Source organism: Carassius carassius, chromosome 50, assembly GCF_963082965.1.
Source record: "Carassius carassius chromosome 50, fCarCar2.1, whole genome shotgun sequence".
Classification (NCBI taxonomy): Eukaryota; Metazoa; Chordata; class Actinopteri; order Cypriniformes; family Cyprinidae; genus Carassius; species Carassius carassius.
Genome location: NC_081804.1, coordinates 10,358,151 through 10,386,118, shown reverse-complemented (window position 1 = coordinate 10,386,118; position 27,968 = coordinate 10,358,151). Strand labels below are relative to the sequence as shown.

Sequence of the window (27,968 nt, the reverse complement as noted above, 5' to 3'; positions counted from 1 at the left end):
ACTTTCTCTTTAAATTGTGATGTCATGTAAGAAATAGTGTTTTAAAAACAGATATTGAAGGCAGTAGTAAATTACTTTGTTTTTTAGGCAAATAATTTGTTATGTCTTCCAGATGGATGAAATAAGTAAAGACGAAACAACGATAAATGTTTCCTGTTTTCCATCAGCTGTAGCCTAAATATTACAAGAGGAAAAAAACAACATGATTGACACATTTATTGCCACCTACAGCAAATGTCACAGAAAGTGGCTCACCTAATTTAGCACAAAGTAACTTTTAATTGAAACGTTTTATGGGGGATTTGAAGTCCTGGTTAATTTGACGCACACTTTACACTTGCAGATAAAAAGGAACTTTCACCTCAATCTGGGGCTCGTTTGTAGTTTCTGTTTGTTTGATCTTAATGGCTTTTGAAAAGAAAATGGGGGATTTTTTTCTTATATAATGTATTCTTATATATATTATTTAAAGGAAAAACCCTCACAAATAAAAAGCAGTAGAGAAAAAAAAATTAATCCTTTGGTGTCGGTGTATGCATAAAGCATTCAAAAATCTGTTAAACCTTAATTACTGATTTTTCATTAAATGCAATCATCAGCTTTTGAGTTGTTTCCCTGTACACTTCCATGCCTTGATTGCTGCTATATGTCTTCTCCTCAGGAGATGTAATTAATCTTTGTAATTTATCACAGTTTTTGGCCGTTGAGCTCATTAATTAGTTCTTCAATATGCCATTTAGATGTCATGGCAACATCACAGCTAGACTGTTGGCGTCACACAGGGCGAAAATTAGTATCGCAGACTGTTATTTCTTATCAGTGCATTTTAACCTTGTATGTCACCTTTCATACAGTCGCGCTGCTGTTATCAATGAATAACGAAAGCCTTTTGTTTTGTAATTAGCGATTAATTATATTAATGAAAAGAGCATTGTGTGAATGGCCACATTTGTTTACTGCCACTCTTATTACTTGACACAATATTACAAAGCTAAGCGAGATGTGCTCTTGTTGATGCATTTCTTTTCTCTAATGCTTTTTGTCCCTCCAGGCTTTGTCGTTTCTCTATTCAAAGCTTTGTTTTGGAAGTCAAATGGTTGTCTAAGTGAGAATAACAACACACTTAGATAAGTCATTGTACTGTAATTCAAAATTTTTTAGAGAACTGCCTGATGAAAGATTGTGCAAGCCTGACTGCACTTATAAAAATTCCCAATGATTGTGCAGTGCAGTTCTCAAGAGACTTCTTGGAATGCACTTCAGTTCAGTACACTTTACAGGTGTGTAGTTTCATATATACTACAATAAACCACTGCAAGACCTTACAATTTAGTTTTTACTAGTTAATTTAGGTAATGGTCAAACGAATTAGCAAACCTCCATTCAGAAGCACTGTTAATAAAAGCTAAAGTGGAACTGTGTGTATCATATTAGATTATACGACCACTTTTATTCACACTCTAGCACAAAATAAATATATCTTTATATTTTTTAAGGGCACAAATACAGACTTTTGAGCATGTTCACACTTTAATAGGCTACACAGAACCCTTTGCTCTTTAAGTCTGGTTAAATTTTTTCTAAATTTTGCAGGCGAAAAAGTTCAGTTGTGTATTGTCTGTAGTGCTGCACAGCTCACACAGAAGTCTTTATCAAACCAGGCAGCTTTCAGTGTGGTGAATTTGCAGGACCAGCTTGAACTGAATTTGCTAAACAAAAGTAAATGTGATGCACTTTAAAACATCACAATAATGGGATTAAAGTCCCAAACCTTACTTGAAATAACCTAACAAATTAATCGGGGCTAAAGCGGTTCCATAAATGATTAAGTTCACCCAATTTCACTAATTTGTGCACACTTAATGTCAGCACTTAAGCAGCCCTTAATGTCGATCATGGATCGATCGATGGCAAACCGCGAATACATTTGTGTTGTTTAAGGCATTTGAGATATTGTGTTTCCCTCGGTGCATAACTGACATAGGCCTATCACAGGTATATTTTTCAAATGTTAGAAAGTCATGCAAATATATACATTTATCTGTCAGGAGTGGGCGAAGCTTACGTGAGTGAACGAGCGCGGCTGTGCGCATGCGCACTAAATAGACGGAGGAGAATAAAAAAGTAGCACAATCATTCTGAGTAAAATATTCGTTTTGCTAAAATATTTGTTGTTGGACATTAAAAGTCAAATAATAGTATAATTGAGAGTCAGAGTTTGATCTAGGCCTATGTTCAATTTGCTTTATGGAACCAAATCTTTTGGCAATGAATCATTTAAAATAAGCGTGGCTTATTTGGTAAACTTATGAAACAGGCCTCAAGGGCATTAGAAATGATCATATTTTTTTTCCATTGCATCGAATCACATTGTGTCGAATCATAAATTGGATCGCACTGCATCATAATAAGGGTGAATCATGTCACATCACATCGGTAGCTGCTTCATATGTGTCTTTAATGTACTGTATCGTTGGCTATGCATCAAGATGCATATCACACCGGCCTTATTATGGAGATGCACATCCCTAATTTCTATCAGTGACATTTTAGTCTAAAAAGTCATTTTACCCCCAGTCGCTGCACATTGTGATTGTTCTTGAGAGTGTGTTCTCAATTTCCTCTTAACTAATAAAACAACTAGTAAATTAAAATAAGATGGCTTCTCATTCAAATAATTGCTTTTTGAATTAGAGTATTTTGTACACAGCAGGGTTAACAGTAAAACCTTGATATGCTCTTTGGGGATAATGACTATGATAATGACAATATGCGAAAGTCATTCTTTTATGTGTCCTCCTTGTCAAATGGAGCTTAGCCTTTAATTTTTCTGTCCTCTGAATTAATCTACATTTAAATGCAATAAACTAAAGGACAGTCTTTGTGTTTCTGTCTGCATAGCATCCCCCTTTCCAGATCACTGTTCACTGTCTTGGCAGTGATTCAATCCCTGTCTTTCTCTCTCTTTAGCCTCTCCACAGGTGTGCAGTTGCCAAGGAGACTTGTGTTCAAGGCTAGGCATCCCACGTATATTCATATTCTTTGGGCTAGCTTGGATATTTCAGCCACTGTAACGTATGTTTTAGCAATTCCGTCCTTTGCATTTTGAACTGGCAGAATTTGTTGAAGTTAAAGTGAGCGTGAAATCAAATGCAGTTTGCTCTCCATGATAGAGAGCGACATTAGTAAAAAACAAAAAACATTCATTTTCTTCATAGATATAAATGTTTCAAATGAGCTTGCTGGTTGTTAAGTGTTGTATGGTGTACCTATACACTCTCAAACTGCTTATTTGTGTTTAGCTCAATATTTTGCATTAAACTATATTGTTTTATATTTATAATCAGTAACTACAAGTCAATAATTTTATACTGTTCCGTCACATTTTTAGCATTTGCAATGCTATGCCCAGTCTGGTCTTTTATTGTCTTTTTTTCCCCCCCGCGCAATTGTCATATAGCTTGTTTTTTGCTTGTGGTCAGTCTTATGCAGTCTTGTTTTTTTCATGATCCTTTCAATTCCAAAAGTTCAGATCAGTGTATATTTTAATTCATATTGAAAATATATATACTGTATTGTATATACTGAGGTTTTGAGTCAATAAGATTTTTTCAATGTTTTTGAAAAAAGTCACCAAAGCTGCAATTACTTTAACAAAAAAAATACAGTATTATTTAGAAATTATTATTGTAATAAATATTGTCTTAAAATGTAATTTATTTAATTTATCTTATCAATATCTAAAAATATCAAGTGTATAGATTCTATATTTCTGGAATTGCATCAAAACACTGTGTGGCTACTGTGCATAATAGCAAAGGAGTTTTGTCAAAACTGATCTAAGTGATAGCAGGTGAAGCCGCAGAGGCACTGAGACTGTCAGCTCGACATCCTCCGGCGTTCTGATGGACTAACACACAATGTCATTTCCAATGTGAGCTCTGTCACAGCCAATGTGGCTTTCCCCCAGAAGTCAGACATCACTCTGACATTACACTGCAGCCCAGCTTGCCCACACATTACAGTGACTGATGTTCGTTCTTGTAAATGACTCGTCTTTCATGGAGGTGATGACTTTGTTGGTCTCGTGGCGCCTCTCGTTTCACCTCATCAAGCTGATTGGTCGACGTGTCTGTTCATATTTTTCTGACGTGGGTGAACACTGGCCTGTTCCTCAGAGGGATCAGTTGACTTGTTGTTGTCGGGTTTCTGGATGTTCTCATTTTAAATGATTTACCTCAAGGACAGTCAGATGTTGCATAGGTTTCACATTAGATGTTTTTTGGAACCACACAGTGATAAATAGTTGGATTGTGTATTGATATTACAGATTTTCACAATTTGATTCAATTACATTTCACATGTTCTTGGTTTGATTTAGATTTCTATTTGAATTCGAAATTGATTCTTATTCACAAGCTCTTAATTCAATTCTGATGATTTAAATTAGATTTCAATCTGATTCTCAAGTTCTCAATTCAGTTCTGATTCTGATTCCAATGTGATTTGTTTTGATTCTGAGTCTCAAGTATTCTGATTCAATTCTGATTCTGATTTCAGTAAGACATTATTCTGATTCACAAGCTCTCAATTCAGTTCTGATTTCAATCGTATTCGCTACCGATTATCATGCTCTCAGTATAATTCTGATTTTGATTCCAATTTGATTCATTTTAATTCTCATTTACAAGCTCTTGGTTTAAATTTAGTTCAGGTTGTTTTGACTTGATTATGATTCAAAAGCTTTCAGTTCAGTTCTGATTATGATTTCAAGTTGATTTATATTTTAATTCAAGAGCTTTTGATTTAGATTTTTTTTTTTGAGGAAATTGAAAAATATATCTCAACTAATGCTGTAAACTAAAATTTTAATTTAAAAATATATATATTTATCTCATTCAGTTAGATTTCATTTCACTTCACAAGCCCTTGAATCTAGTCTGCTTTCAATTTGATTAAATGAAATTCCGATTCTGATTCAGTTCTGATTCCAGTTTAAATGAGATTAGATTCAGTTTCAAATCCCAAACTCTCAATTTAATTTGGTTTGTTTGTTTCCTATTCACAAGCTCTCGATTTGACTCCTATTTTAGTTTGAAATACATTTATTTGGAAATATTGCTGGTTTAGGTTATTTTTTCTGGAGCAACTAAAAAAGTAAATAAGTAATTTAAAAGATGAGGCTTTTTACATTTTACAATATTTGTATTGGAGATGTGCAACGAACAATGTTTAGTGAAGTTTTTTCACAAATCAGCTGAAAACAGCATTTTTCACCAGCCTTGTTAACGATCCAAACCATGAAAACTCGAAAAATGAAATATGAAAAATCTTGTGAAAAACCACATATATATATATATATATTCAAGAACACTGAATGAACCTCGTATGCATTTGCAATCTTCTAACTCTCGTTTACTATGCAATCCGTGCGAATGGACGACGGCCGTCATTAACGTATTGAATTGCACTGACAAAGAGCCGGCATTGGCTACAGGATGGTTTTCAGTGCCAAGCAAAATGAAAAATCCCCAATTTATTTCAATTTGCTCACCACTTCAGGGTGAAGATGCGTATATGTGTGATGCAGTTTTAGATGAAGTATTTACCCTGAGCCAGGACAGATTACGCTGGGTCTAACAGACCTTAGGCTGTAATTAATCCCACTGAGAAATCGGGCCAAACGTTAAGGCAGCCTCTATTTCCTAGAGACAGGCTGAAACGTCAGCTTTTTAAAGGCCACAATAAGGGCTTAGGAACCTCTCCACAACTCTAATCAGGCAAATATAAACTTGTTTCACTTTAAAGAAAGCTCTCAAGGTACGTCTTCAGATGCTGTCAGTCTTGATGTTTGGATGAGTTCTTATTTGTACTAAATACTGATAGACTGAATTACTGTAAGGTAAAGTGTGTGATGGCAGCTTGTGTGTAGGCTACATCTGCTGTAGAAAGCATGTGTTAAAAGATTGCGGAAATCTGAACTAAATCATTATTTTGAGTGTGCAATGAACTGATTGGTTGAGTTTATTGAATGACTCATTTATGAAACATAGCACACAATTGTTAAGTGTTAAGCAGCACCACTAGCTAATTACAACAGAATGCATATGTTCTGCTTATGTTTATAAGAAATAAATAATATATGTAACTGTTTAGTGAACATAGCTCCGGCAAAAGACTTTAATTATGTTGCCAGATAGTTCGTGATGATTTTTTTTAAACACTGAAAGCCTACTCAGCTTTGTTTTAATAGAGCATACAGTGTTTAATGAGTCCCTCAGTAACACAGCTGTTGTCTTGAAAAGTTAAAAATAGTCTGTTGTCATGTTCTCCGATGGAGCCGGACGGTGTGCGAAAGCAGAAGGCTCACCAGGCTTTGTGAACTGTCTAATTAAATTTGTGTAGTTGATGTGAGTCATGTGACTTATTTCTCAAGATGCCTCAGGAGTACAAGTATTTTGAAGCCGAATAATAAATCGGAAAGCTCACTACGGCGTTACCGAGGATCGGGTGGCCCTTAGAGTCATGTGCAAGAATGAATTAATCAGAGCACAACATGATATAGGAATGAGGGCGCGCGCGCGTGTGTGTGTGTGTGTGTGCGTGCATGTAACGGTGTTATCCACATCATTTCTGAAGCATGGGCTGATGACTCTTCGATGCCCTTACTTGAGTGTTCACCTCAGCATGAGCTGCGATCGATCGAGATGTTTATCTGAGAAGAAGATGGAAGGACGTTTGATTGTCATTAGAGATATAAGATTACAATCTTTGCTCGCATGTCAGTCAGCCGGTGTTACGGCTGTGGACTAAAAGACTCATTTACAGTTATCTTGAAAGATTTAAGGAATTTAATATTAAGTATGTAAAACAGTCCTTGAATTTGATTGGTCAAGCAGTATTCCAATTGGAATTGTTTTCTTTGGCACAGAAAAAAATATTTGAATCATCTGGCCAAATTTGCTAAACTGTCACTTACTTTGAAAGTTTTGTATTGTTTATAGAAGCAATATCATACTTTCATTCAACTTTTAATAATTTTTCATTGTTTAATTTCAGATTTTTGGCACTATAATAAATGAACATTATACTACAAAATAAAAACATTATGCATTATAATTATTGTTGTTGTTGTTGTCAGCAACAGCTACTATTATTATTTACTACTATTTTTATCTATTTATTTTATTAGTTTTATTGTTTTATTTATTGTTGTTTAAGTTATTATATATTGCAAAAGTTGTTTGCATGGATGCAAATGTATTCTCATGTTTTTTTTAGCTGCTGTCCTTATTTTTCATTAGATAATGAATTTGTTATTTAAAAACTTAATTATCTTTTTAAGTTTTGGAAAAAAAACTATTCATTATACATACATTACAAACAATTCATTAAGTTATTTTATCTGTAAATATCTATTTTTTATGTTGAAAAAAAAAACAATATCAAAGTAAGTTCATTTCAACATGGCTCTTGCTTGTGTGATGTTAATAAAGTTTAGATTTTACAGAATTTCTTATCTTAAATGTAATCAGATTTGGATCTTAAATGCATCATTGTTGTATGTGTTCATCAGCATATGGATTTAGTTTCTTTGAATGTGAATATGGAAGAGCACCTGAATCAGTCTGTTTAAAATCACCATGCTAAATTATTTTGGATGGGAGCTTCAAGTCTTTAGGAATGTAGGCGATCTGGGAACGTTTAATGCAGTATTTATTTTCTATTTAAAAATAGAAAGCTGTACGAGCTGCAAAAGAACAGATGGAACTTAACAATTAACAAAAGAAAAATACACGCTTGAATGCAAAGATGTACAAGTTTTCTAATACTCCCTCAAACTCATAAGCAATGGCCAAAAGTATGTGGACAACCACTTCTAAACATAATCAGTCTTGATTATCTCCCTGTGTAATATAGAGCATTAGCTGAGAGAGTAATCAAACTGACCCAGTCTAATGAGTGTGATGTCCACATCGTTTTGCCCATATATTGTAGATTATACAACAATGCATATTTACATTTTGTGTACAGAGATATTTCTGAATCATTTTTGTTTTTAATGACTCACAGAGAATCGCACTCTCTTCCAGGTTACTGCTAATGAACGTCTCATTCCAGAAGACCTGACGTGTTCAGAAATGTTCCTTATAATAAAAATTTTTTTGAATTGTTTCAAATCAGTTATTCTAGCGAAGCACAAAGTGGTGTTTTTATATGTCTTCCTCCGCTGTTTCTCAGGATGTGCTGTTGCCCCTCGCTGCTGAACTGAGACCAACTTTACTGTTGCTCTAGCACTTGGTGGGTTTAATCATTGGCTGAGGGGACGCAGTGCACTTGGTGCAGTACCAGTAAAAGACCCTCACAGGGGTTCATTGAAGTTCCTATTTGTTTCTCCAGGGAGAGAGAGAGAGTTTAACTACAGCTTCTTCTCGCTGTTGTCTTACGATCCGGCCTGGACCGCATCTTTCTTCTCTGCAGAAATCTTTTTATTTATCTTTCATTAGTGATTTCATTTTCCGTTCTGCTTTTCATCATCTTAACTGCGGCTCCAGAGGATGGCCGGCTCCAGGAAGAGAAGGACTGAGCTGAGAGCAGGATTTCTAATAGGACGGGGAGATCTTGCTGCTCAGTCAGATTAGGTGGTATAGATGTTCGTAAATAGTACATCACGTCCTTGTCTTGGATTGTTTGGGTTGTCACACCTGTGGTTTTTATGAAAAAAGCATTTTATGTGTATATAGTTCGATATAGTGATTATACAGAAATATGTGTAATGACTTCATTAGCATTAAGCTTTGTATGATAGTTTGGATCTCATAAACTTGTTCATTTAAATGAACTTTAAATATTACTCATATTTTGTGTGGCACAAACCTAACCAAATTAAATGCGGTAAATTTAAACACTCCAATTAGCACAACTGAATCACTTACAGCTAACATTTCGCAACCAATGTTAGCATGCTAAATGTCACTATTTTGATGCAGTGCTAAGTGCGAATTATTTACATAGTCTCAATGCAAATCGATTAATCTGTTGGAAAAACAAGTGAACATAAACACATTTATGTACGTTAAAGTAAGGGTTAACTGTACAATAAAATTAAATTTTGATCGAAAGGTTGAACTGTGTTCTCAGGACAAGCGTATTATAAATATAAGGTTGGGGCAAGTTTTCATACGTTTAAATGTATATTTGTATACCTTAAGATATAGAAATTATTTATTACCATATTGGTTGACATAAACAGCACTTTCATGAAGCATCTGTATTTCATAATTATTTTACTATTGCAGCTTTTCTGAAACCCAATTATAAGTTATTTAATTGTAAGATCTGCTCAGATAATTTACCCTGTATAATAATGTAAATGTGTCTAATGAGCTATTTTTTTTTTATTATTATTATTATTATTTTATAAAGTATCCCTGGTGTTTCCTATATCTCTGCTGCAAAAGGTGCACAATATTAACACTGCTAAATGAAAAGATTATGGATTCAAGTATGAATGCAGTATTCAGGCCACAGCAGATTTTTTAGAGAAGAGGCACATAAATTGTTGTTGTACATGTTTTGTGGAGGAAGTCTGCAAAGTTTCGATGCAGTAGAATTTGCTGTGCTTTTGGTGACGTGCAAGTGTGCTTTTAATGGATCCTACTGAGTTGGCATTTCCATATAACTGACTTGGCTTTTAAGTTAATTGCTTTGTCGGAATTCAAAATGCTGTCAAGCACCAGAAGAGCATAATTTAGCACTAACATCTGTGGATCCCTTGACAGGTGCATTGAAAACACAGCTGCACACATTGGTGATTTTAGATTTCCTTTGAAGGGCCGTCATGAAGCGGTACGCCGGTAGTCACAGTACAACATTGCGTGATATGCAAGACTAAGCTTGGATGTCAAAAATGCTAAGAATGAGCACGACTCAACTAAAAGATGCTCTCTGTGGAAAACATCAAGGAATTTGTTTAAGGGAATATGAAATAACATGCGCAGTGCCCTGAATTCTTTGATATATTTTTCAGTGCTTTTCTAATTTTTGAAGATGAGGTGAGTATTTAGAAATATTAACTGTAGGAGTAATTAGCCGTTTAGCAGAGGCTGTTATCTGTAGCTATTTAGGTCTATTTTATATTTTATTAAGAGTTTGTTCAGGTCTCTCATAGGAAAATGGTTTTATTCATGTTACTCCAGTTTCACAGGTAAAACGTAACAATGGCCTGTGGAAAATGCTTTTAGAAAAGCTGTATATGTTTTAAATAGATGTGCATTTTCACAAGAGGCCAGTTTGCTTTCATACCAGTTGAATAGCAAAATGATGCCCTCCTAAACCATATGACAGACAATAGTTATCAATCATACTCCACTGAAAAACCGAGGGCTGAAAAAGTTTGTGACCTGAACTATGGATGTCAGGTATACTTTCACCAGTTGTGAAAACTATTACACTAGTGCAAGCATATATAAATCTGACAGATTTTTTCAGATATAAACATTTTCTGAATAAATATTAAATGTATTTTCAGAATTAAAAATGGGCTTGAAAATCAGATCGGTGTTATTTTAGTATTTAAACACTATTGTAGTATTTATTAATATTTTAAACTAGATTATTTGTATTTTTCAAGTTTATTTTATTTTATTTTCTTGCAAAATTTTAGTAAATTCAGTACTTCAGCTTAAAACTTCAACTTAAACTTGGCAAAAACAATATTTTTGTTGCAACGGTGACATTTCTAATAACAATTTCTAATTTATTATTTTTTTTAAGTTATTCATCTAATTTTTAAATTTTCATTAATTTCAATTACATTTTTTTTTCCTTTTTTTTTTTTCTTTTTTTTTTTTTACAATTGTTTATAGTTTAGATTAGCTAAGATGTATGATGGATTTAGTTCATAGCTGGAAACTATGAATCAATGCAGTCCCAGAAGTGGAGCAAGTTTGATAAAAGGTCACGAATACAAACATTTATTTTATTAGCAAAAAAATGCACTACCAGTGAGACCAGTGAGGAATGTTTTTTTATTTATTTTGATTTTGTTGTTATTGTTGTCTGTAAAGTCTTGCCCAAAGGCCACTTTTGAACCTACAGTCTTTTGACTCATCTTTTAACCAATATTCCACACCAGTTTATAGCCTATGAGTCAATTCTGCCCACTTCTCTTGCAAAAAAGCCTCCTGTCTCTGCTCCATATCCATCACCTCTCTCATTCACCATCTTTCCTCTCTCTTGAGGAGAAAGCAGTAATGCAAAGGCTGGGGAGGATTTCAGTACAGAACCCGAGTATCTCTGAAGCAACACTGCGCTCACGCTCAGCGTTGGGCCGTGTGCCATGTTCTCAGCTCAGCTGCTGGGATGCAGGGAGCACTAGAAGATGGATGAAAGGATTGACAGAAAATGACTTAGCATGGCAGGGGAAAGATAAGCGCCAGACGGAAGGCTTTAAAAGTCGGACAGAGAGCAAAGCAGGTGAAACATCTTTCAACGGTCTGAAAGAACAGCCACAGTCTGGAGGCACTGACACCAGCCAGAGAGCTTTAGCATAGGACTCAAACACAATGATGAGTCGTGTCACTCGCCATGTTTTTTCCTGCTGTCACCAGTGATCGAAAGACACTGAATCAAATCATCCTTTCTATGTAGCGCGACTTTTGTTTTGCAAATAAATCATGAAGCTTTCATGTCACATTTATGAAGCTTTTAATAAATGATGCGCTCAGGTTTATAGCCCTTCGCTCATGTGAAGATGTGCTGTAGAGCTAACGACTTGTAGTAGTACAGTTGTACTCTTTTCTGGAGGAAAAAAAATGTTTTGATGGTAATGTATTTATGATGGAAGTCTGTGGGTTAGCCGTTGTGGGACTAGCATTGTAAGTGCATTTCTGTCAACATTGTTTTCTGTATTTATATTTGCAAAACAGGAATTAAATACAAACATAATATTTAATAATTGACATTATAAAGCAACAATTGCCTTCCAAAGTATAGCAACATTACTGTCACTTTTGGACCATTTTTCCAATTACCGTACATCACTCTTTGAATTTACATCTTGCGATTCTGACTTTTTTTTTTAATGCAAGATTGTGAGTTTTACACAAACACTTCTGACTTTAAAATTACGAGTTTATATATCACAGCTCAGACATTCTCAGATTTGTACATTTAAAACAATTCTGACTTTATTTCCTCAAATTCACGGTTTATAGCTCTTAATTTTGAGTTCATTTTTTTCGATTTCTTTTCTCAGTACTTTGAAACAATTCTAACTATTTCTCAAAATTACGCTTTTATATCTCACAATTCAGATTTTCTCAGAATTGTAAGTCTATAACACACAATTCTCACTTTATTTCTCACAACTCCAAGTTTATGCCTCACAATTTTGAGTAAACATTTCCTAATTTAAAATTTTAACATACAATTCGGACTTATTTCTCGTAATTCTGAGTTTATATTCTGTATAACAATATTTGAGTTGACATCTCACCATTTTTTTTTTTACTTATAAGTATCACAGAATTTTTAGTTTACATCTAGCAATTCAGACTTTTTTCCCTCAAGGTTGTGAGTTTTAAACATAATTCTGACATTACTCTATATCTCACAATTCAGACTTTCTTATACTCGAAATTGTATATATAACAATTGTTGTGTACAGTTCTTTAAGAATTGTTTATTACAATTCTGACTTTATTATCACAATTCTGAGTTTATAGATCACAATTTTGAGTTTGTATCTCCCAACTGACTTTTTTCTCAGTTTATCGCACATGACTAATCAATAATAGAATTGTTTTTTTATTATTTTCATTAGCGTTTTTTTCCTGTTTAGTTGTTGCAGTCCTAGCGCAGATGCAGTTTAACTGGGACTTTGCCTGGAATGTTTTTTGAACAGTTGACCTCAAATCTGCTGCATAAATATTACATTTCACTTAATGAGAATCTAAAGTGCTTTATTTGTCAGTTGACTGCGGAGTCCTACTACTGCAAATACGCATCAGTCAACCAATTAATCAGGAGTTCTGCATTTGCATTCAGACAGGTTTCTTCTAAGACTGTTTACAAGGGTTCCTGTCCACACCGTGTCTTGTTTTCTGGGAGATAAGTGCCTTTCTCTTTTCATTTCATGTTTGAATGTAAGTTCATGTCTGAGAACAGTAGATAAGTGTGTTCTTCTAATGCTTACGAGGGATTTATGTGAGAGAAGAAGTCCAGTTCAGACATACTCTATAGGGAGGTACATAAATGTCTATATATATAAACAAGTGGGCTACCTGTGAAAGCAATCGTATATGTGTACGAGAGATTTTGTGGGTGTCTGGAGGAGACTCAAATAAAAGCTCTGCAGAATTTCTACAATTGAATCCAAAATTCAATGTGTTGTAGTGTGTTATTATTAGTTTAATGTTCCTACAGCACATACCTATCTTTAGGTTTGTGGCTCTTTTAATATCTTAATCATTCTGTTTGAAGTCAAACTTGATTGATGGCTTGAAAGTCAAAGGTCTGTGATGCTTATTGATTTCAAATGCATGTCGACATGGAGTCAAAAAGGACCCAATTTCCTTTCTTAATGTAATGTTTTTGTAATTTCCTAGAATTGTGAATTTATAACCAATTGACCTTTTTTCAAAGCCTCGCTTTTCTTGGTTTCTCTAGCTAATGCAGGAAAGCTTCGCAGAACATCCCATAGGAATTAACTGGAGATTTACGTGAACAGTGTGATTTACTGCGTATGTAAAATGTGCTCAGAAAGTGGTCAAATTTGATCTGGCTTTATTCTTATGAAGCCTTGGAATGAATTGTGACATTGCATTTTTATGTGCCGTTTTTCTTGAAAGAAGCTATTAATTTTTTTAGTTACATAATTAAATCTGGAGACTATGAAGCAAACATTTCACACAGTCAGCTGAAATGAGAAAAAAAAAACATTTAAAAACATTTTCTACATTTTCCTCCTAGTGTTACTATAAGTGACAATGCTTTGGATATTTTACATAAAGTAATATTTAAAACTATCTGAACACACCAATATTCCGTAGACTTGCTTTTAAAAAACTCCAAAACTGGAGGGCATTAATAGCCAAGTTAGGATTGGTCAGCACTGCTTTGAGCACATCTGTACCCACACAAAAGATGTGTTTCTAAAATGTGCCAACACTGTATAACTGCTTTTTTTTTTCTCTTCTAGAAACAGACTTCTAGAGGTCACCTTGACAGCTATAATTGTCAACAGCTTCAACATCTTCAACAGCTTCAACTGGAATAATTAAGTTTTTGTGTCAATAGGCAAATGGCTCTTGGTAATGGGACATCGTCCCATGATGCCTTGGGTGATTGGTGAAAATGTAGATGGTGGATGTATTATGTTAATGTATCTATAAATGTGCTCCCTAGTTTCTCATATTAAAAGTATAGTAATGTCCTCCAGTTCCTGCAGTCACCATAAACTGCTGAAGAAAAAGAGGAAAGAACAGTTTGTGCTTGTACACAGCGTTTATATTTCCATCAATAATTAATTTGCTCAAATCATATTGTAAAATGAATGCCCAGATTTATAGCCAGATTGGAGTTGGCTTGAGTTCTCTTGTGTAACGTCTGTGTGTTCTCAGTATGTCTGCTCTGAACACTTGTCAAATCTGAAACTTTCATTGGGAACTTTAGCTTCACAGACTCGTGTTCCTGGGTTCTTGCCTAGTTTAAGCCTAGTGTAGTTTTCTTTGAAGCTGATTTTTGTCTGGGTTCAGGCTTACAGCTCTGGGAACATCCTAGCCCCAGGTGACGTTAGATGCCCTGGAGACTAGAGAGACTGACTTTATCCTGCAAATCTCTCCTGACAGTGTCCTAGTCTTGTGTTTTGTGATTGGTGGGGACTGAACCCAAGAAGGATTGGATAACACCTCAGGATATCTTAACTGTGCACTCTGCAGGCCACTATATAAAATCAGAAATACTGCGTGTTACAAAAGTTGATTTGGGATTCACAATTAATAATAATAATGCTTCTGTTTTTTTATTTTTTATTTTATTTTTTTATTTTATTTATTTGAAATTAGGTGACCTTAAATCAAATATTTAAATATTTTTATTTATTTTATATTATTAATATTTTTATTATTATTATTATTAGTGCTTCTGTTTTGTTTTTTATTATTTAAATTTATTTTTTTAACTACACATGATTTGCAAAAAGTAATTGAATACAGTATATCCAATATTCACATCTTCATCATCATTTTATATTGTTGTTGTTAATAATAATAATAATATAATTACTTCTGTTTTGCATTTTTCAAATGCACTTTTTAAACTACACATTTGTATAAGAAATTAATAGAAAAACATTTACTCATTAGTCACTTAATTGATCAATGTCCTACAATAATTTTAACATTCACATATTAAATATATTTATTCAGGTGATTATTATTATTATTGTTATTAATGCTTCAGTTTTGCGTTTTCATTTTTTAAATTCAATTTTAACAACTTTTTTTAATTACACATGATTTGCAAAAAAGTTATCGATTAGTTACAGTCAGTCAAATATTCATATCTTCATCATCATCATTTTATATTATTGTTGCTGTTGTTGATAATAATAATAATGCTTCTGTTTTACATTTTTTAAATTCAATGCAAAACAGAAGCATTTTCACTAGTGCTTTAGTGAGATATTTAGAGGCATATACACAAAATACTATTTTGTGTAATGAAATATCTGGGACCATGATATGCGATGGCATTATTGCTGATACCATCACTGTTCCATACACCATGATACTGTCATATTATATTTTTATGAAGAATATTATCTCATGCAGCCCTTTTTTTTTCTTTGACTTGCACCTTGTAGATGTCCTTGATTATTGTATAAGTGCTTTAAAAAAAAAAAAAGCAATGCAAACACGTGGTGTCAGTCCTTTATCACACTGATGGACTCACACATGAAGGCTTAAGCCATCTGTACATCAGCAATGCCACACATCAACTCTTCATCATAGCTTAAGCACAGAATTACTCAGCCATATCTGTCACTCTGTATCTCAGTGTGATTTTAAGCCTGAAATTCTCTCAGTTCTCCTTTGTTGTTATAGTTTGTTCATAGATGATGGAGTTTGTTCTGTTCAGAGTTGTTGTGCTCAAAATGTTGCTGCACGGTGTAATCGCAGCCTTTTTCATCGCAGCCCTTTTCGTATACAATCAAATCACACAGGCCTGCTCACAAATCCTCATCCAAATGAAAGTGCAAAAATCTGCCCACATTAAATCATACAGCGTTTCTGATCTGTTCATACATTGGAGCGACTCTGTAATATGAGCACACATAAAATGAAGTGTGAGTTTGTTTTTATTGGGAAGTGGAGTGATGTATAGTGTTATTATGTGAAGGGGTGCATGAAGCAGATCTGTGTTATGACTATGATACCTTGGAAGACATGACCTGAGACGTGGTTTACATTATGAAGTTGATTTGCATGATTTACGAATGTCTATTTCTTGTGTCTGCCGTCAAGGCTAATGGTCTTTGGTTACAGAGAGTTTGGCAGCTTGAGTCACAGTCAGGCGGTGGATCCTATCACTGAAACGCGGTGAGTTTGGCTAATGGCTCTGCACAGTAATAGTTGTTTTAAATTCCAGCATCAAATATTTAAACAATGTCCATCAGCCATTGTTTGTTCAATCTTCTTGTTGAAAGCCTTTACTTTTCAGACCCTTAATATGTCATCAATAATTTAAGTGGTTATAGGGTGCATTAATATCAGTCCTCGTTTTTCTTTTCATTTTTGAAGGACATCAGAAAAATGAAGTAAAAAAAATTTTTTTTCTTTCTGCTCATAGAAAAGGATTTATGGGAAACAGCAATGCAAACAATGTTTTCTCTACATGAAAAAAAAACTAATGTTGCATTTGAATTAAGTTGGAAAGATCATATTTACGATTGTTTGAAATGGGTCTCAATTTACAGTAAATTCACTAAAATTAATGATTTTCTTTTATATACTATAATACTAGCATGTACAAAAACACTAAAACAATTAAAAACATTTCTAATAAATAAATTATTAGATGAAAAACTTGAAAATTAGAAATTAAATGAAAATTTGAATTGTTCCCTTGTAGGGATGGGACGGTATGAAAATTTAATATCACGATTATAGTGACTAAAATTATCACGATTATCAATATTATCACGGTTTTGTTGAAACGAGATGAAAGTGTTCAAAAATAGTTGATGCTCACACTGAAAACATTTCAGCAAGTTTTATATTTAATAATCAACAAACAACTAATAAAACAAGCAACTCTATGCACTTAATTTAAAGAAAGATTAAATTCTGTGGCATTTCCTTCCTTACAATGAAAAGTGTAGAAGCATAGAAAAGCATAGAAAAGTCACTGACTTTCGCCATTCCTTCTCGAAAAAAAACAAAAAAAACATTGTGCGCTGCGCTTGCGTCAGACTGTTGCTGGCTGGACATGATTTAATAGTGAGTTATTAAAACCGCGATAATCAAACACGGTTTTAATGATAATTCATTTTTAAACGATATTACTAACCTTCAGCACATTTTATCACGGTTATCAATAAAACCGGTTATCGTCCCATCCCTATTCCCTTGTTAACTAAATGAAATAAGTTTAAGCACTAAAATTCATAACTGGAAATAAAGAAAACTTAAAACTTAGGTAACATGCTGTAAATACACTGAAAGTACTTAAATGCACTTTAATAATTTTAAGTCGAATTGTCAGATTTATTCATTTGTTCATTTATCTGTCAACTTTATACATTCTAATTATAATAACATTTACAAAATGATAATAACTCCTCCACTCATCTGCAGCTTTAGGTGAAGGTAAAAACACTACCATCTGTTTTAAAGGAACTGATATGACACTGCTAATCACTGTTAATCTTTTTTGATATAAATCAACATTTTAATGCTAGAGATTAATCATATCGGCTCTTGCCTGCAGCTTTCAAGGCTCTCTGCATGATTCAGTCAGTGACTCTATGTGTGAAGCCAACGAGTGAAAGGACATTGGATGTGTTTTGTCAAAATACTAATACATCAGGGAATATGTCTCTTTTTATGCAGTAACATGAACTGGGATTCACTGTGCAAATCAAGGCAGTAAGGAAGGTATTGATAATTCACTAAACATATCATTTGCCATGGTAAGAGCTCTGGCTGACAGGTTCTGGTTTTAGATACACGGCCCATACAGTCATTTGTAGTTTAATTAAGTTTTTTTATATAAAAAGGGGTTTCGATCGTCATTAAACAAAGATGAAACACCTGTTCATTGCCTATGCCAAGAAAACTTGTTAGCTTGGATGAATACTAATACAGTAGCTGTTTGTCGCTAGGCTTTCTCTAACCTCCCCTTGAACTGTGCTCATTTTTTCTCTAATCTTGGCATCTCACAATGGCTCACTGCTGTAATCACCTCGTTCAGAACGATGGTGCTGCTTGAACGGGTCGGCTTACAGGGTCATTAGAACCAGGTAAATCATTCATTACAAAATGTGCCATCAAAGTGGAGAGTTAAGCACAGGGTTTCCAGCCCTGCAAAGAGGCACAGTCTGCTATCCTTTCTGATTAAATCTGACTTGTACAGTCCAAGTCAAATGTTGAGGTCTAATGTAGACATTTATTTATGGAAATGTAACTGTATTAATTAATCAAATAATTGCATATTATTGTTTATTGTAATATTTATATTGGAATGCATCAGCCCCTTCTATGTATATAATTTCTATATATTCTAAAGTATTCTCTTTCTTGCTCTGGACGGATGGATGGATAGATAGATAGATAGATAATTGTTGGGCCATTTAGTACTGTTGTTTCATTGGAATAAAGTGTTTTGTGTTAAAGTGTCATTTAATAAACTGTAATAATGCTAAAAGGTCACTAAAACAATAAATAAAAATTGCATCTGAGGAAGTCAAGAGGAAGTCAGTGGAACATCAAAATGGTTTAGTTTGTGTTCCACAAAAATAGTCATAAAGGTTTGGAAGTGACATCAAGGCGAGTAAGTAATGACAAAATGTTCATTTATGGCTGAACTATTGCTTTAACTTTCATTGTCTTTGGGTGTCGGTGTTAATGACACAATGTGCTATGACACAAACCCATATCAGAAGCCTTGTAATGGAGATACATAGTAATCAAACCAGGTGGAGCTTGAAATTGATGTATCAAGTTCACCGTATTAGCCAATTAATAAAGTTATTTTCAGTCACATGATCATAGCGTGACCATATGGAAAAAAGGTCATAAACACTGTGATAAGATAATCGAGATTAATCAAGATGAATTGAACTTATGTTCCTGAAGAACTAGCCCATTTGTTCATTTTTTCAGTTGCTGAGCACATCACTTAATTAAGAGGAAATTCTTCTTCCTGTACACACACGGTGTGTCATATACCTTATATTACTAGCAACGTTTTGTGGTTGGAAATTAATGGAGAGTGAATTGATTTTCTTGATGGGCCAAATGCTAGTCTATAGTGTTCTTGTTTTGATGAAAGTTGATGGTTGATTGATTCTCATGTTGCCCTCTTTTGATTTTTGTCTGCAGGAGGCACTGTCTATCACCCACTGTCACTTCATATGGTCATTTATCCATCTTTGCTAAAGCTGTTTTCAGTTTAACTTGGAAAGTCTGAATATCTAACTTGAGGACAGTTAATGATAAACTTGTCTTTGACTAAAATGCACTAATGAGTTGAAGTTCTTACATGACACAGGCATAACTCATAATTTTCTGACATCTTCCCAACATCGACAAGTGCAATTTTCGTATAGTTAATTTGAATTATGTCAGATTTTTATTTAAAGGGGTCATATGATGCAATATCAAGTTTTCCTTTCTCTTTGGTGTGTTAGAAGCTGTTCGTGAATAGATAAGATACCTAAATTTGCAAAGACTAAAGTCTCAAACCCAAAGAAATATTGTTTATAAAAGTTAAGACTCGTCCACGCCCTTCTAAACGCCTTGTTTAAACACTCCCCCACAGTCCAAATGTTCTCACAAAGAAAGAAGGTATAACTTTTTTTCCGCCTTGTCGTGGAGACAGTGTGTATATAGGCTGACTCAGCCTATAGGTATGCTTTCATATTTATTGAATTTGCCATTGATTTGATGATTCAAACGCAAGTTTTGAGCAGTGTAGACTAGGGATTGTTGTTGTCAGATCCACTTCTAACTGTAGTTTGAGCATGTGTACAGTCTGAAATCATTTTAATATTTTCTTAAAATATTCAAAATATTCTTAATAATAGTAAAAATGTCTACAAATGGTTTTGATCATTTTTGTATTTAACATAACAAAGAAATATTATGGCACATGTCACTTTGCATCGATTTGTATAAAAATAAGCTTGAATTGAATTAATTTAACTCCTGTGTAGGTGACAAATGTCCCTTTGTTTGGTACTAAAACCCCCGTGATATATGAGTATGCAAGTCTGATAAATCCCCCACATCATTTGTTCTGTGACGGCAATTCATCACCTGTGGGAGTTTAGCGTTGGAATTCCTATTGGATTTTTAGTGAAAGAGAAGATAATGTGACTTAAAGTCAATGAGTTCTGTGAATTTTTTCTTCCCCAAACCCCACCTTCACACTGTAAAACTTCACCTTCTCATTTTCCTCTGTTTTCTCTTATTTCAATTCCCCTAGCACATAAAAATTTTCGGGCAGCCTCTGTTGTTGTGTTTCTGTATATATAAAAAAAGGTTATTTTTATCTGATATTTAGACTTTGGTTAAAATACACTTCTTCTTTTTTTTTGCCACTTTAAAAAGGTTTTCAAGCTAATGATGCAACCGCATATCTACTTCATGAAACCGTGACTTCACATTTTTCTTTTCATCTTGTGCATCTCATCTGTATCTTTTATATTTTTGTCTTTTATATTTTTAGTTGACAGTGTAATTAGTCAAATGAAGGCATTTTAAGAGTAAAACACTTGCAATGAAAACAAGTTGTCATTTTCTGTATAAATGTATTTTATCACAAAGTGTCGTACAGGTTTTACTGTTATGATTTATTCTACAAAGCGTAGTCCATCATAAACTTGACATTATTTATTTTACCAATGACACAGCACAAGTAGTGTTGCTACAAGCCCACAATAAAAAGACTCGCCCACTGATGCTTTGCGCTCTTAGTAAATAGTCAGGCCCAACCTTTCATGTGCTGTTCTTTAATCCTGCATGAAATAACGATTCTCTTCATGCTTCCCAGTGAAGTGTGACATTTAAACAATAAGTGACTTTTTGGCAATCAATGTCAGATTTAGCAAGAACCACAAACCACACAGAATCCATTTCATAATGATCCAAAGGTGTGAGTCGGTATAAGATTGAGAGAGTTATTAGAGACACAGTCCAGTGTCCACTGCATCACAAACTGTTGTTCTTCTCTCAAATGGAGTTTCTGCATCACTTACTTTAGCCCTTGACCCTCATATTGGTTTAATGTGTGAGGGTAATAGTGTGGACTGCTGATTTCGTAATTTCCTGTAAAGGTGATCACTCCTCCATAACATGCAAATGAACGAACAGAATACTGCGGACACGATCAGGAGCAGCGCAATGATGCCAATTATCAATCCGTCCCTGATACCATCATCGGTTTTTCCTATTGAAACCTCAGTGGTGCTGACATTTATGCAGTTTTTCAAATATCTACTTTGCAGGTCCGTAATTTGCACACACACCTCGTACTGCATCAGTGGCTGCAAGTGTGTGAGGTTGAACGTTTTTACATCTGACAACACATGGGCGGTGAACTGCAAGGAGGGCTGCTGTGATGTTGTTGACCACTTAATATTCGACACAAGACTGCCCTTGGGTTGCACCCAAGAAATCCTCACCAAATGTGGCTCAATCCCTTTGACTTGGATTTGCAAGGATTCATTTACCGGCAGTGGGTAGTAACCATTTACTACAACTGAGACAGATCTCATGTCTGCACCTATGAGATTGTGGGCCACACAGGTGTACTGCCCAGCCTCGTTCTCTGTGATACCGTTAATATCAAACGTTCCCTCAGGATGCAGGTGATACTTCTTGGTAAACATCTGAGGTAAGATCTTCTCGCCTGAAGGTGTGACCCAGTAGATCTCAGGTTCAGGATCGCCAAATGCCCTGCAGTGTAGAGAGACTGAATTCCCAGCACCCATATTGACCTGATCAGGAAGGCTTTCCGGAGATATTAGTGGTAGGCAGATATCCGCCATTTCACGGAAGTGCACATGCCTGACAAGACGACCTTCAAATTCTGAGGGCCCTGCACATAAGAGGGCATCCGGATCCATGAAGCGAACCTTGGTCTTGTTCATATTGATCCAGCGGATGACACAGTCACAGTAAATGGGGTTGGAGTGCATGCTCACCTCCTGAAGGTGAGGCAAGGATTCCACCATGACATGATGAAGTGCCCGGAGTGCATTGCTATTCAACATTAAGGACTCAAGCCTGGGGAGTTTGGAGAATGCATTCGGATGGATGAAGGAAAGTCGGGGGTTGTTCGTTGCTTCGATTTTGGTCAGCTCTGGTAGGTTGTGCACAGCAAAACTGTCGATGGAAACTAACTCCGGCATGCTGTTAATACCAAGTTCTTTCAAATGGATCATGTCCACAAAGTCACCCCTTTGGATCCTCTCTATGGGATTCTTGTTAAGGTCCAGAAACTTGAGGTTCCGGACTTGTCTGAGAGCAGCTTGAGGTACTTTTGGGAACATATTATCATAGAATGACACGCTTTCCAGCTTATCAAGTCCAAACAGGGCACTGTCAGGGATTTCAGTAAGGTTCATTCTGGTTAGCACAAGACTGCGGAGATTGATTAGGGGCTTGAAATTCATGTCTTGTATTCTGGTGATTGGATTCTCTCCTATCATCAAGATTTCCAGCTGGAAAAGATCCTGGAACCACTCTGTTCTTATGGCCCTCAGCTGGTTCGAATTAAGATGGAGCCTCAAGAGCTTGTTAAGCCCTCGGAAAGCCTCTGCACTGATCAAGGAGAGAAGGTTATGGTTAACATAGAGCTCCTGTAAGTTTGGGAAGTTTTCAAAGCAGTTATCATGAAGGCTGCTTAGCCAGTTCTCCTCTAGATGCAAAGACAGAAGTTGTGGAAGGTGACCTAGATAGACATCACTCAATGAGGATATGTTGTTTCGAGATAGGTCCACCTCTGTTAAGTTTACCAGATAGTTCAAGGGACTCTCAATCTTTGCGATGCTGTTGGCCTGTGATAGAAGTACTTGTGTGTCTGAGGGCAGCCTCTCAGGCAGAGACAGAAGTCCTAGATCATTACAATCCACAGTTGGAGCCGCATTATACATGGACGAGGGAGAGAACCAGGGTCGAATTTCACATTTGCACAGTTTGAGGCACACAGCCCTCCAGTCGGAGGCCTGAACTGAGTTAGTCAGCGCAAGTCCTGCCAGCAAACAGACTGCAAACAAATCTTTCATCTTGGTCCTCCTTTCTTCAGCTTGTAATTGGTCCTTATGGGGTCTGGTGTTAGAGGCGTTAAATTCGAAAACACCAAATCATTTGCTATGACAACAGGGTGTATTTCTGCTGATGTCAAGTACCCCAAAGCAGCAACTTCGCCTGTTGTCGTCCTTGGCAGAGAGTAGCAACCTTTCAATTTGCCCTGCTTTGGGTTGTCATTCAGGCTGAATATGTGAAGGTCAGAGTATCCTTAAAGGAATAGAAGCAGGGAAAGTGGAAATTTGCAGGGTGAGCTCAGGTTCCTGTGGGGGACGGACCACTTGTCTGCCATCGTTATTATGTTCAGTCAGTCACACTCGTCCTTCCCTTCTGTGGAAAATATGAGACAGGAGAGAGGTAATGAATACGGTGTCACATTAGCCTCAAGAAGAGCCACATTGGCATTTCGGAGCATGACAATATATTAAGGCCATATTTGTGAAAGTATTATTACTTTTTCATGTCATCAAATAATACATTATTGATGGTTTAACCTGATATACCTAACCTTCCCACATCTATCGTGTGACCACTGGGACTGCTCTAGCATTATATATTTAAATGTCAAAAAGCTTTTATGTGCATGAGGGCAGGTGTAAAGAAAATTTACATACATCACAACCATTCTTAGCCTGGGTTTAGAGCATCAGTAGTGCTCAGTCATTTTGTAATTGTGAGATAATGAGCTTTATTTGGCGACTGACTGGCCAGACACTTAAATCTGTTGTAACATGCTTTCATTTCTACTCTATGATGCGCTGGGGATATAATAATTTACTTTAACCACATTTATATGAAAGCCAATTTAACAACTGTGATTTCTTGTCATACCTAACACATTTCATTTGTGTTTTGCATTTCTTTCAAATCTGTTATTCAAGCATACTAAGGGCATTGCTAATATTGGTTTTTATTGTCTCATAAATAGACATTAAAGCCAGCTGAATGCACAGAGGGGCAATTATTTCACAATGAAGTGCTATCCCAAAAGGCTCAGCAGTAACCACTGCATTTTGTCTCTCAGTGGCAGCTGCCCATGGGCACAGTAAGTTAATTAAGACGTTTTAAAATGTGTCTCTTAACTCAGACTCTGTGCTTTGTATCTGTTGTATGGTTGACTAAAACTATATTTGAATGCATAACACTGTGAACAGCTCTCTTGCATTAAATATTTGTTTGTGCAATTGCAGTGGCATGAGCGATTGTTATCCCTCATTCATTAACTTGCTCTTTAACCTTTTATATAGTGACAAAATCTGATGTGGTCTGTGTTTTCAATTGCATTTAATATAAATCAGTTTTTAATCAAATTGATGGGCCGTCTTATAAATACAGCTCTCTAAGTCTGTCTTGGACAGATTGATTACTCGGTTACAAAATGGATTTGCTGTGCACTGTGAGGTTTGTGATAAGGTTTATGCTTAATGATATTAATTGATAGCCCTAATATAAATATAAAAATGTGGATGCTTACACAAAATCTCAGTGTAAATTTGCTACATCGAAGTCCATATGTTGAAATTATGGTTGGCTTGCAACCTTGAGGACAGAAGGCATAAAGCCGCCTGCCTGTGCTAGATGAAGCTGTCAGTATCACTAGGAGCAGGTTTGCAAAAGAACTCCTGTAGAACAGTGTACTTATGTTAGTCCGACTATGGCGCAGAGTCAACACAAGCAGGTGGAAGCATTTTTTTCTCCTTTCTCCTTGCATAGCCATCTGTTTGGTCCTGTAGTCTGCTTTTTGCCAGGGTTTTGCAAAGACCACCATTTATTCCAACGACTGTACAAATTATGAGGTTGTAAAATTATTTCAGAAGCTGCTTACTGTCTGATGTATTTAGGTGCTGTTTGATATATATATATATATATATATATATATATATATATATATATATATATATATATATTAAGGTTTTCTTTTTGGGTGATTAATTTGGAATTTGCCCTTTGTTTCCCCTCCTATTTATATTGTGAAACAGGAAGCCATGGCTGGATAATTTCATGTTCATAATCACCCTGGAGTGCTCGAAATTGTGAATATGAATCGGAATATATTTCAGATATATTTTACTCAAGAACTTGAGAAAAAAAAAACATTTATTTCATAATGATACCCCCCTCCCCATTTTAAATTTTTATTCTCCAATGAAAGGTTAGATTTTTTTAGATTTTCTTTTAATAAAAGTTGAAAAGGATTAACAATGCAGATTAATTTTCACAGCCTTCTCATACTGTATTTACCAAGTACCAATAATTCTGATCACATGTGAACTGCCATTATCTGCAGAAAACATGCTCTTTGTTGCTATGACAAGCACAACATGGATGCACTGAGCTGAACATAACTGTGAACAAGTAGTGATGCACACACAAGGACACACATCTCCATCTTTCCCATTTCAGTCTATTTTCTGTTAAGAGCTTTGCTCTGAAGATGCATGTGGGCACCACCTTGATTTTTTCTTGTATGTGTCCTCCTTAACTAATAGATAGCCCTCAGCTGCGGTTCATGAGTGTTGTGCTCACTTCATTATGTGAAACAGGGATTTAAAATAATAGAGAGTGCTTCTATAGCTGAATGCTGGAAAGGGTCAACGGGTCAAACTATTTTTGCCCAGTTAGCTTGCATCATGGGTTCACACATGCATTACACATGCACACAGATGCACAGCATTTTCCAAGATGTATATACTGTAATATAAATGAAACAATATTATGACATGATTTTGTCAGTGATTAATTGTGGTTTATACAACAGTTATTACTGCTTGTCTAATGTGATTCGACTTTCCATTTTATAAAATATGTATTTATGTATTTTAAATGTGTATAACATATTTATTATCTGGGAAATATTTACTTTCTGTTTATTTGACACTGTTCTTTTTCTATTCATCATTAGGGCCCGAATTGGCGCGAAAATTAACAAAATGTGACGGCATGCGCGTTCTCGTCTACTTGGGCTTACAACCGTACGGCACGCCAGCCATTATAGTAAGCAGCGGCAATAGTGTTTTCAAATGGACTGCTGATGGAAAGAAGCGACCAGCCTCCAGCACAATTCAGACACCCACGGACACTCCTCGTAAGTAAAAAAAAAAAAAAGAGCGTGCGCACTGAGAACGAGCATGAGACTGGCTGCAGTTCCTCTAACGGCCACTGGTGTCAGTAACGGTTCGAAATTTTAGAACCTACGCAATGCTCCTTTAACAGTACTTTTTCTTATTAGTATCAACACTTTTTTTAACTGTGTGTGTGGGGGGGGGGGGTGTTCTGAAGCCAAAGTTGGGAGTAATGTTGGAAATACCTAACAAATACAGACAAGTGGAGTGACCACCCACAGTGACATTTCCAAAATCCCACCATATTTTAAACATGAAGTATGTGGTGATTGGCTTCCTATCAAAGATGTTGTGTGCGTTTAGCACCAAATGCTTTTCTAAGCAAGTTTTCAGTTTGTAGTTTGTAATATGTTTTGTCTGAACAGTACCAACAGCAGTTCCACTGTTTGTCTGCATTAATCACAGCTTTTTGTTGACAACCGCTCCTTTCCTGGAGTCAAAAGTCCAACCACTTTACCTGAAATATTTATGGTTTGCCTCTTTTAGAGAAAGGATGCAAGAAACTAACACACATAGACACACACGTACACACACACACGCACATTCTTTTCCATCAACTCGTCTAATGCTACAGACACCACATAAAGTGGCCCTGCTGTGCTATGTTTTATTCACAAGGCTGGAATGAGTAGAAATCTTGCCATACTTCGGCAGCGGGACAGTGTTCCTAGCTTAGATTGTGCGGGGGGACATCATGAATTGGAGGTCACACCTTGTCACATTACTATGGCGTAACAAACTGCAAAACTTCTTCCCCTCTGGTTTGTGTTTAGGGAATGGAGTGGATCTGAGGGGGCTGCTCAGGTTTTGTTTCATACTGCGTAGTGATTGAAAGCAAGAGTGAAATACATGTGAGGCGGGCAGAATACTTAAAACACAGCAGAGGCAGACTCTTTTTGATGGTTAAGTTAATGGATTAAACGTTTAGCCCTTGACCATGTGACCAGGACCACTTCTAGTTTGGCTGTTTGGCATTTCATTGTTTTGCTCTATTCTGTCCCATTCGCTTCTGTTTTATCTATACCATTCAATCCTAATACACTTTTCTGCTCTTTTCTAATTTGGTCTATTCTGTTCTGCCACTGTATGTCTAATTCTATATCATTCTGATTAGTCAGTTCTACTGTGTTTTCTCTTCGGTGTATTTATATTCTATTCCTTTTATATTCTGTACTATTAAGTTATAATTTTCCCTTTATTATATTGTTTTCAGATCTGTTTTGTTTTCTCTGCTCTTTATTCTGTTCCATTCTGTTCATGCCATTCTATTCTGTTTTGTTTGCTTTATTCTATTCTGTTCTATCTGTTC

The 27,968-nt window shown here is 35.5% G+C and overlaps 2 protein-coding genes across 3 annotated transcripts in view; one reads left to right on the top strand and one right to left on the bottom strand.

Moving 5' to 3' along the window:
• The window catches only part of LOC132133729 (mitochondrial inner membrane protease subunit 2-like), a 69,441-nt gene that overhangs the window by 36,474 nt on the left and 4,999 nt on the right, over positions 1–27,968 (top strand). The window lies entirely within an intron of this gene.
• On the bottom strand, positions 21,024–23,972 carry LOC132133622 (leucine-rich repeat neuronal protein 3-like). The gene has a single exon (XM_059546510.1). It carries the CDS (start codon positions 23,513–23,515, stop codon positions 21,500–21,502), a length of 2,016 nt encoding a protein of 671 aa, XP_059402493.1. The 5' UTR covers positions 23,516–23,972; the 3' UTR covers positions 21,024–21,499.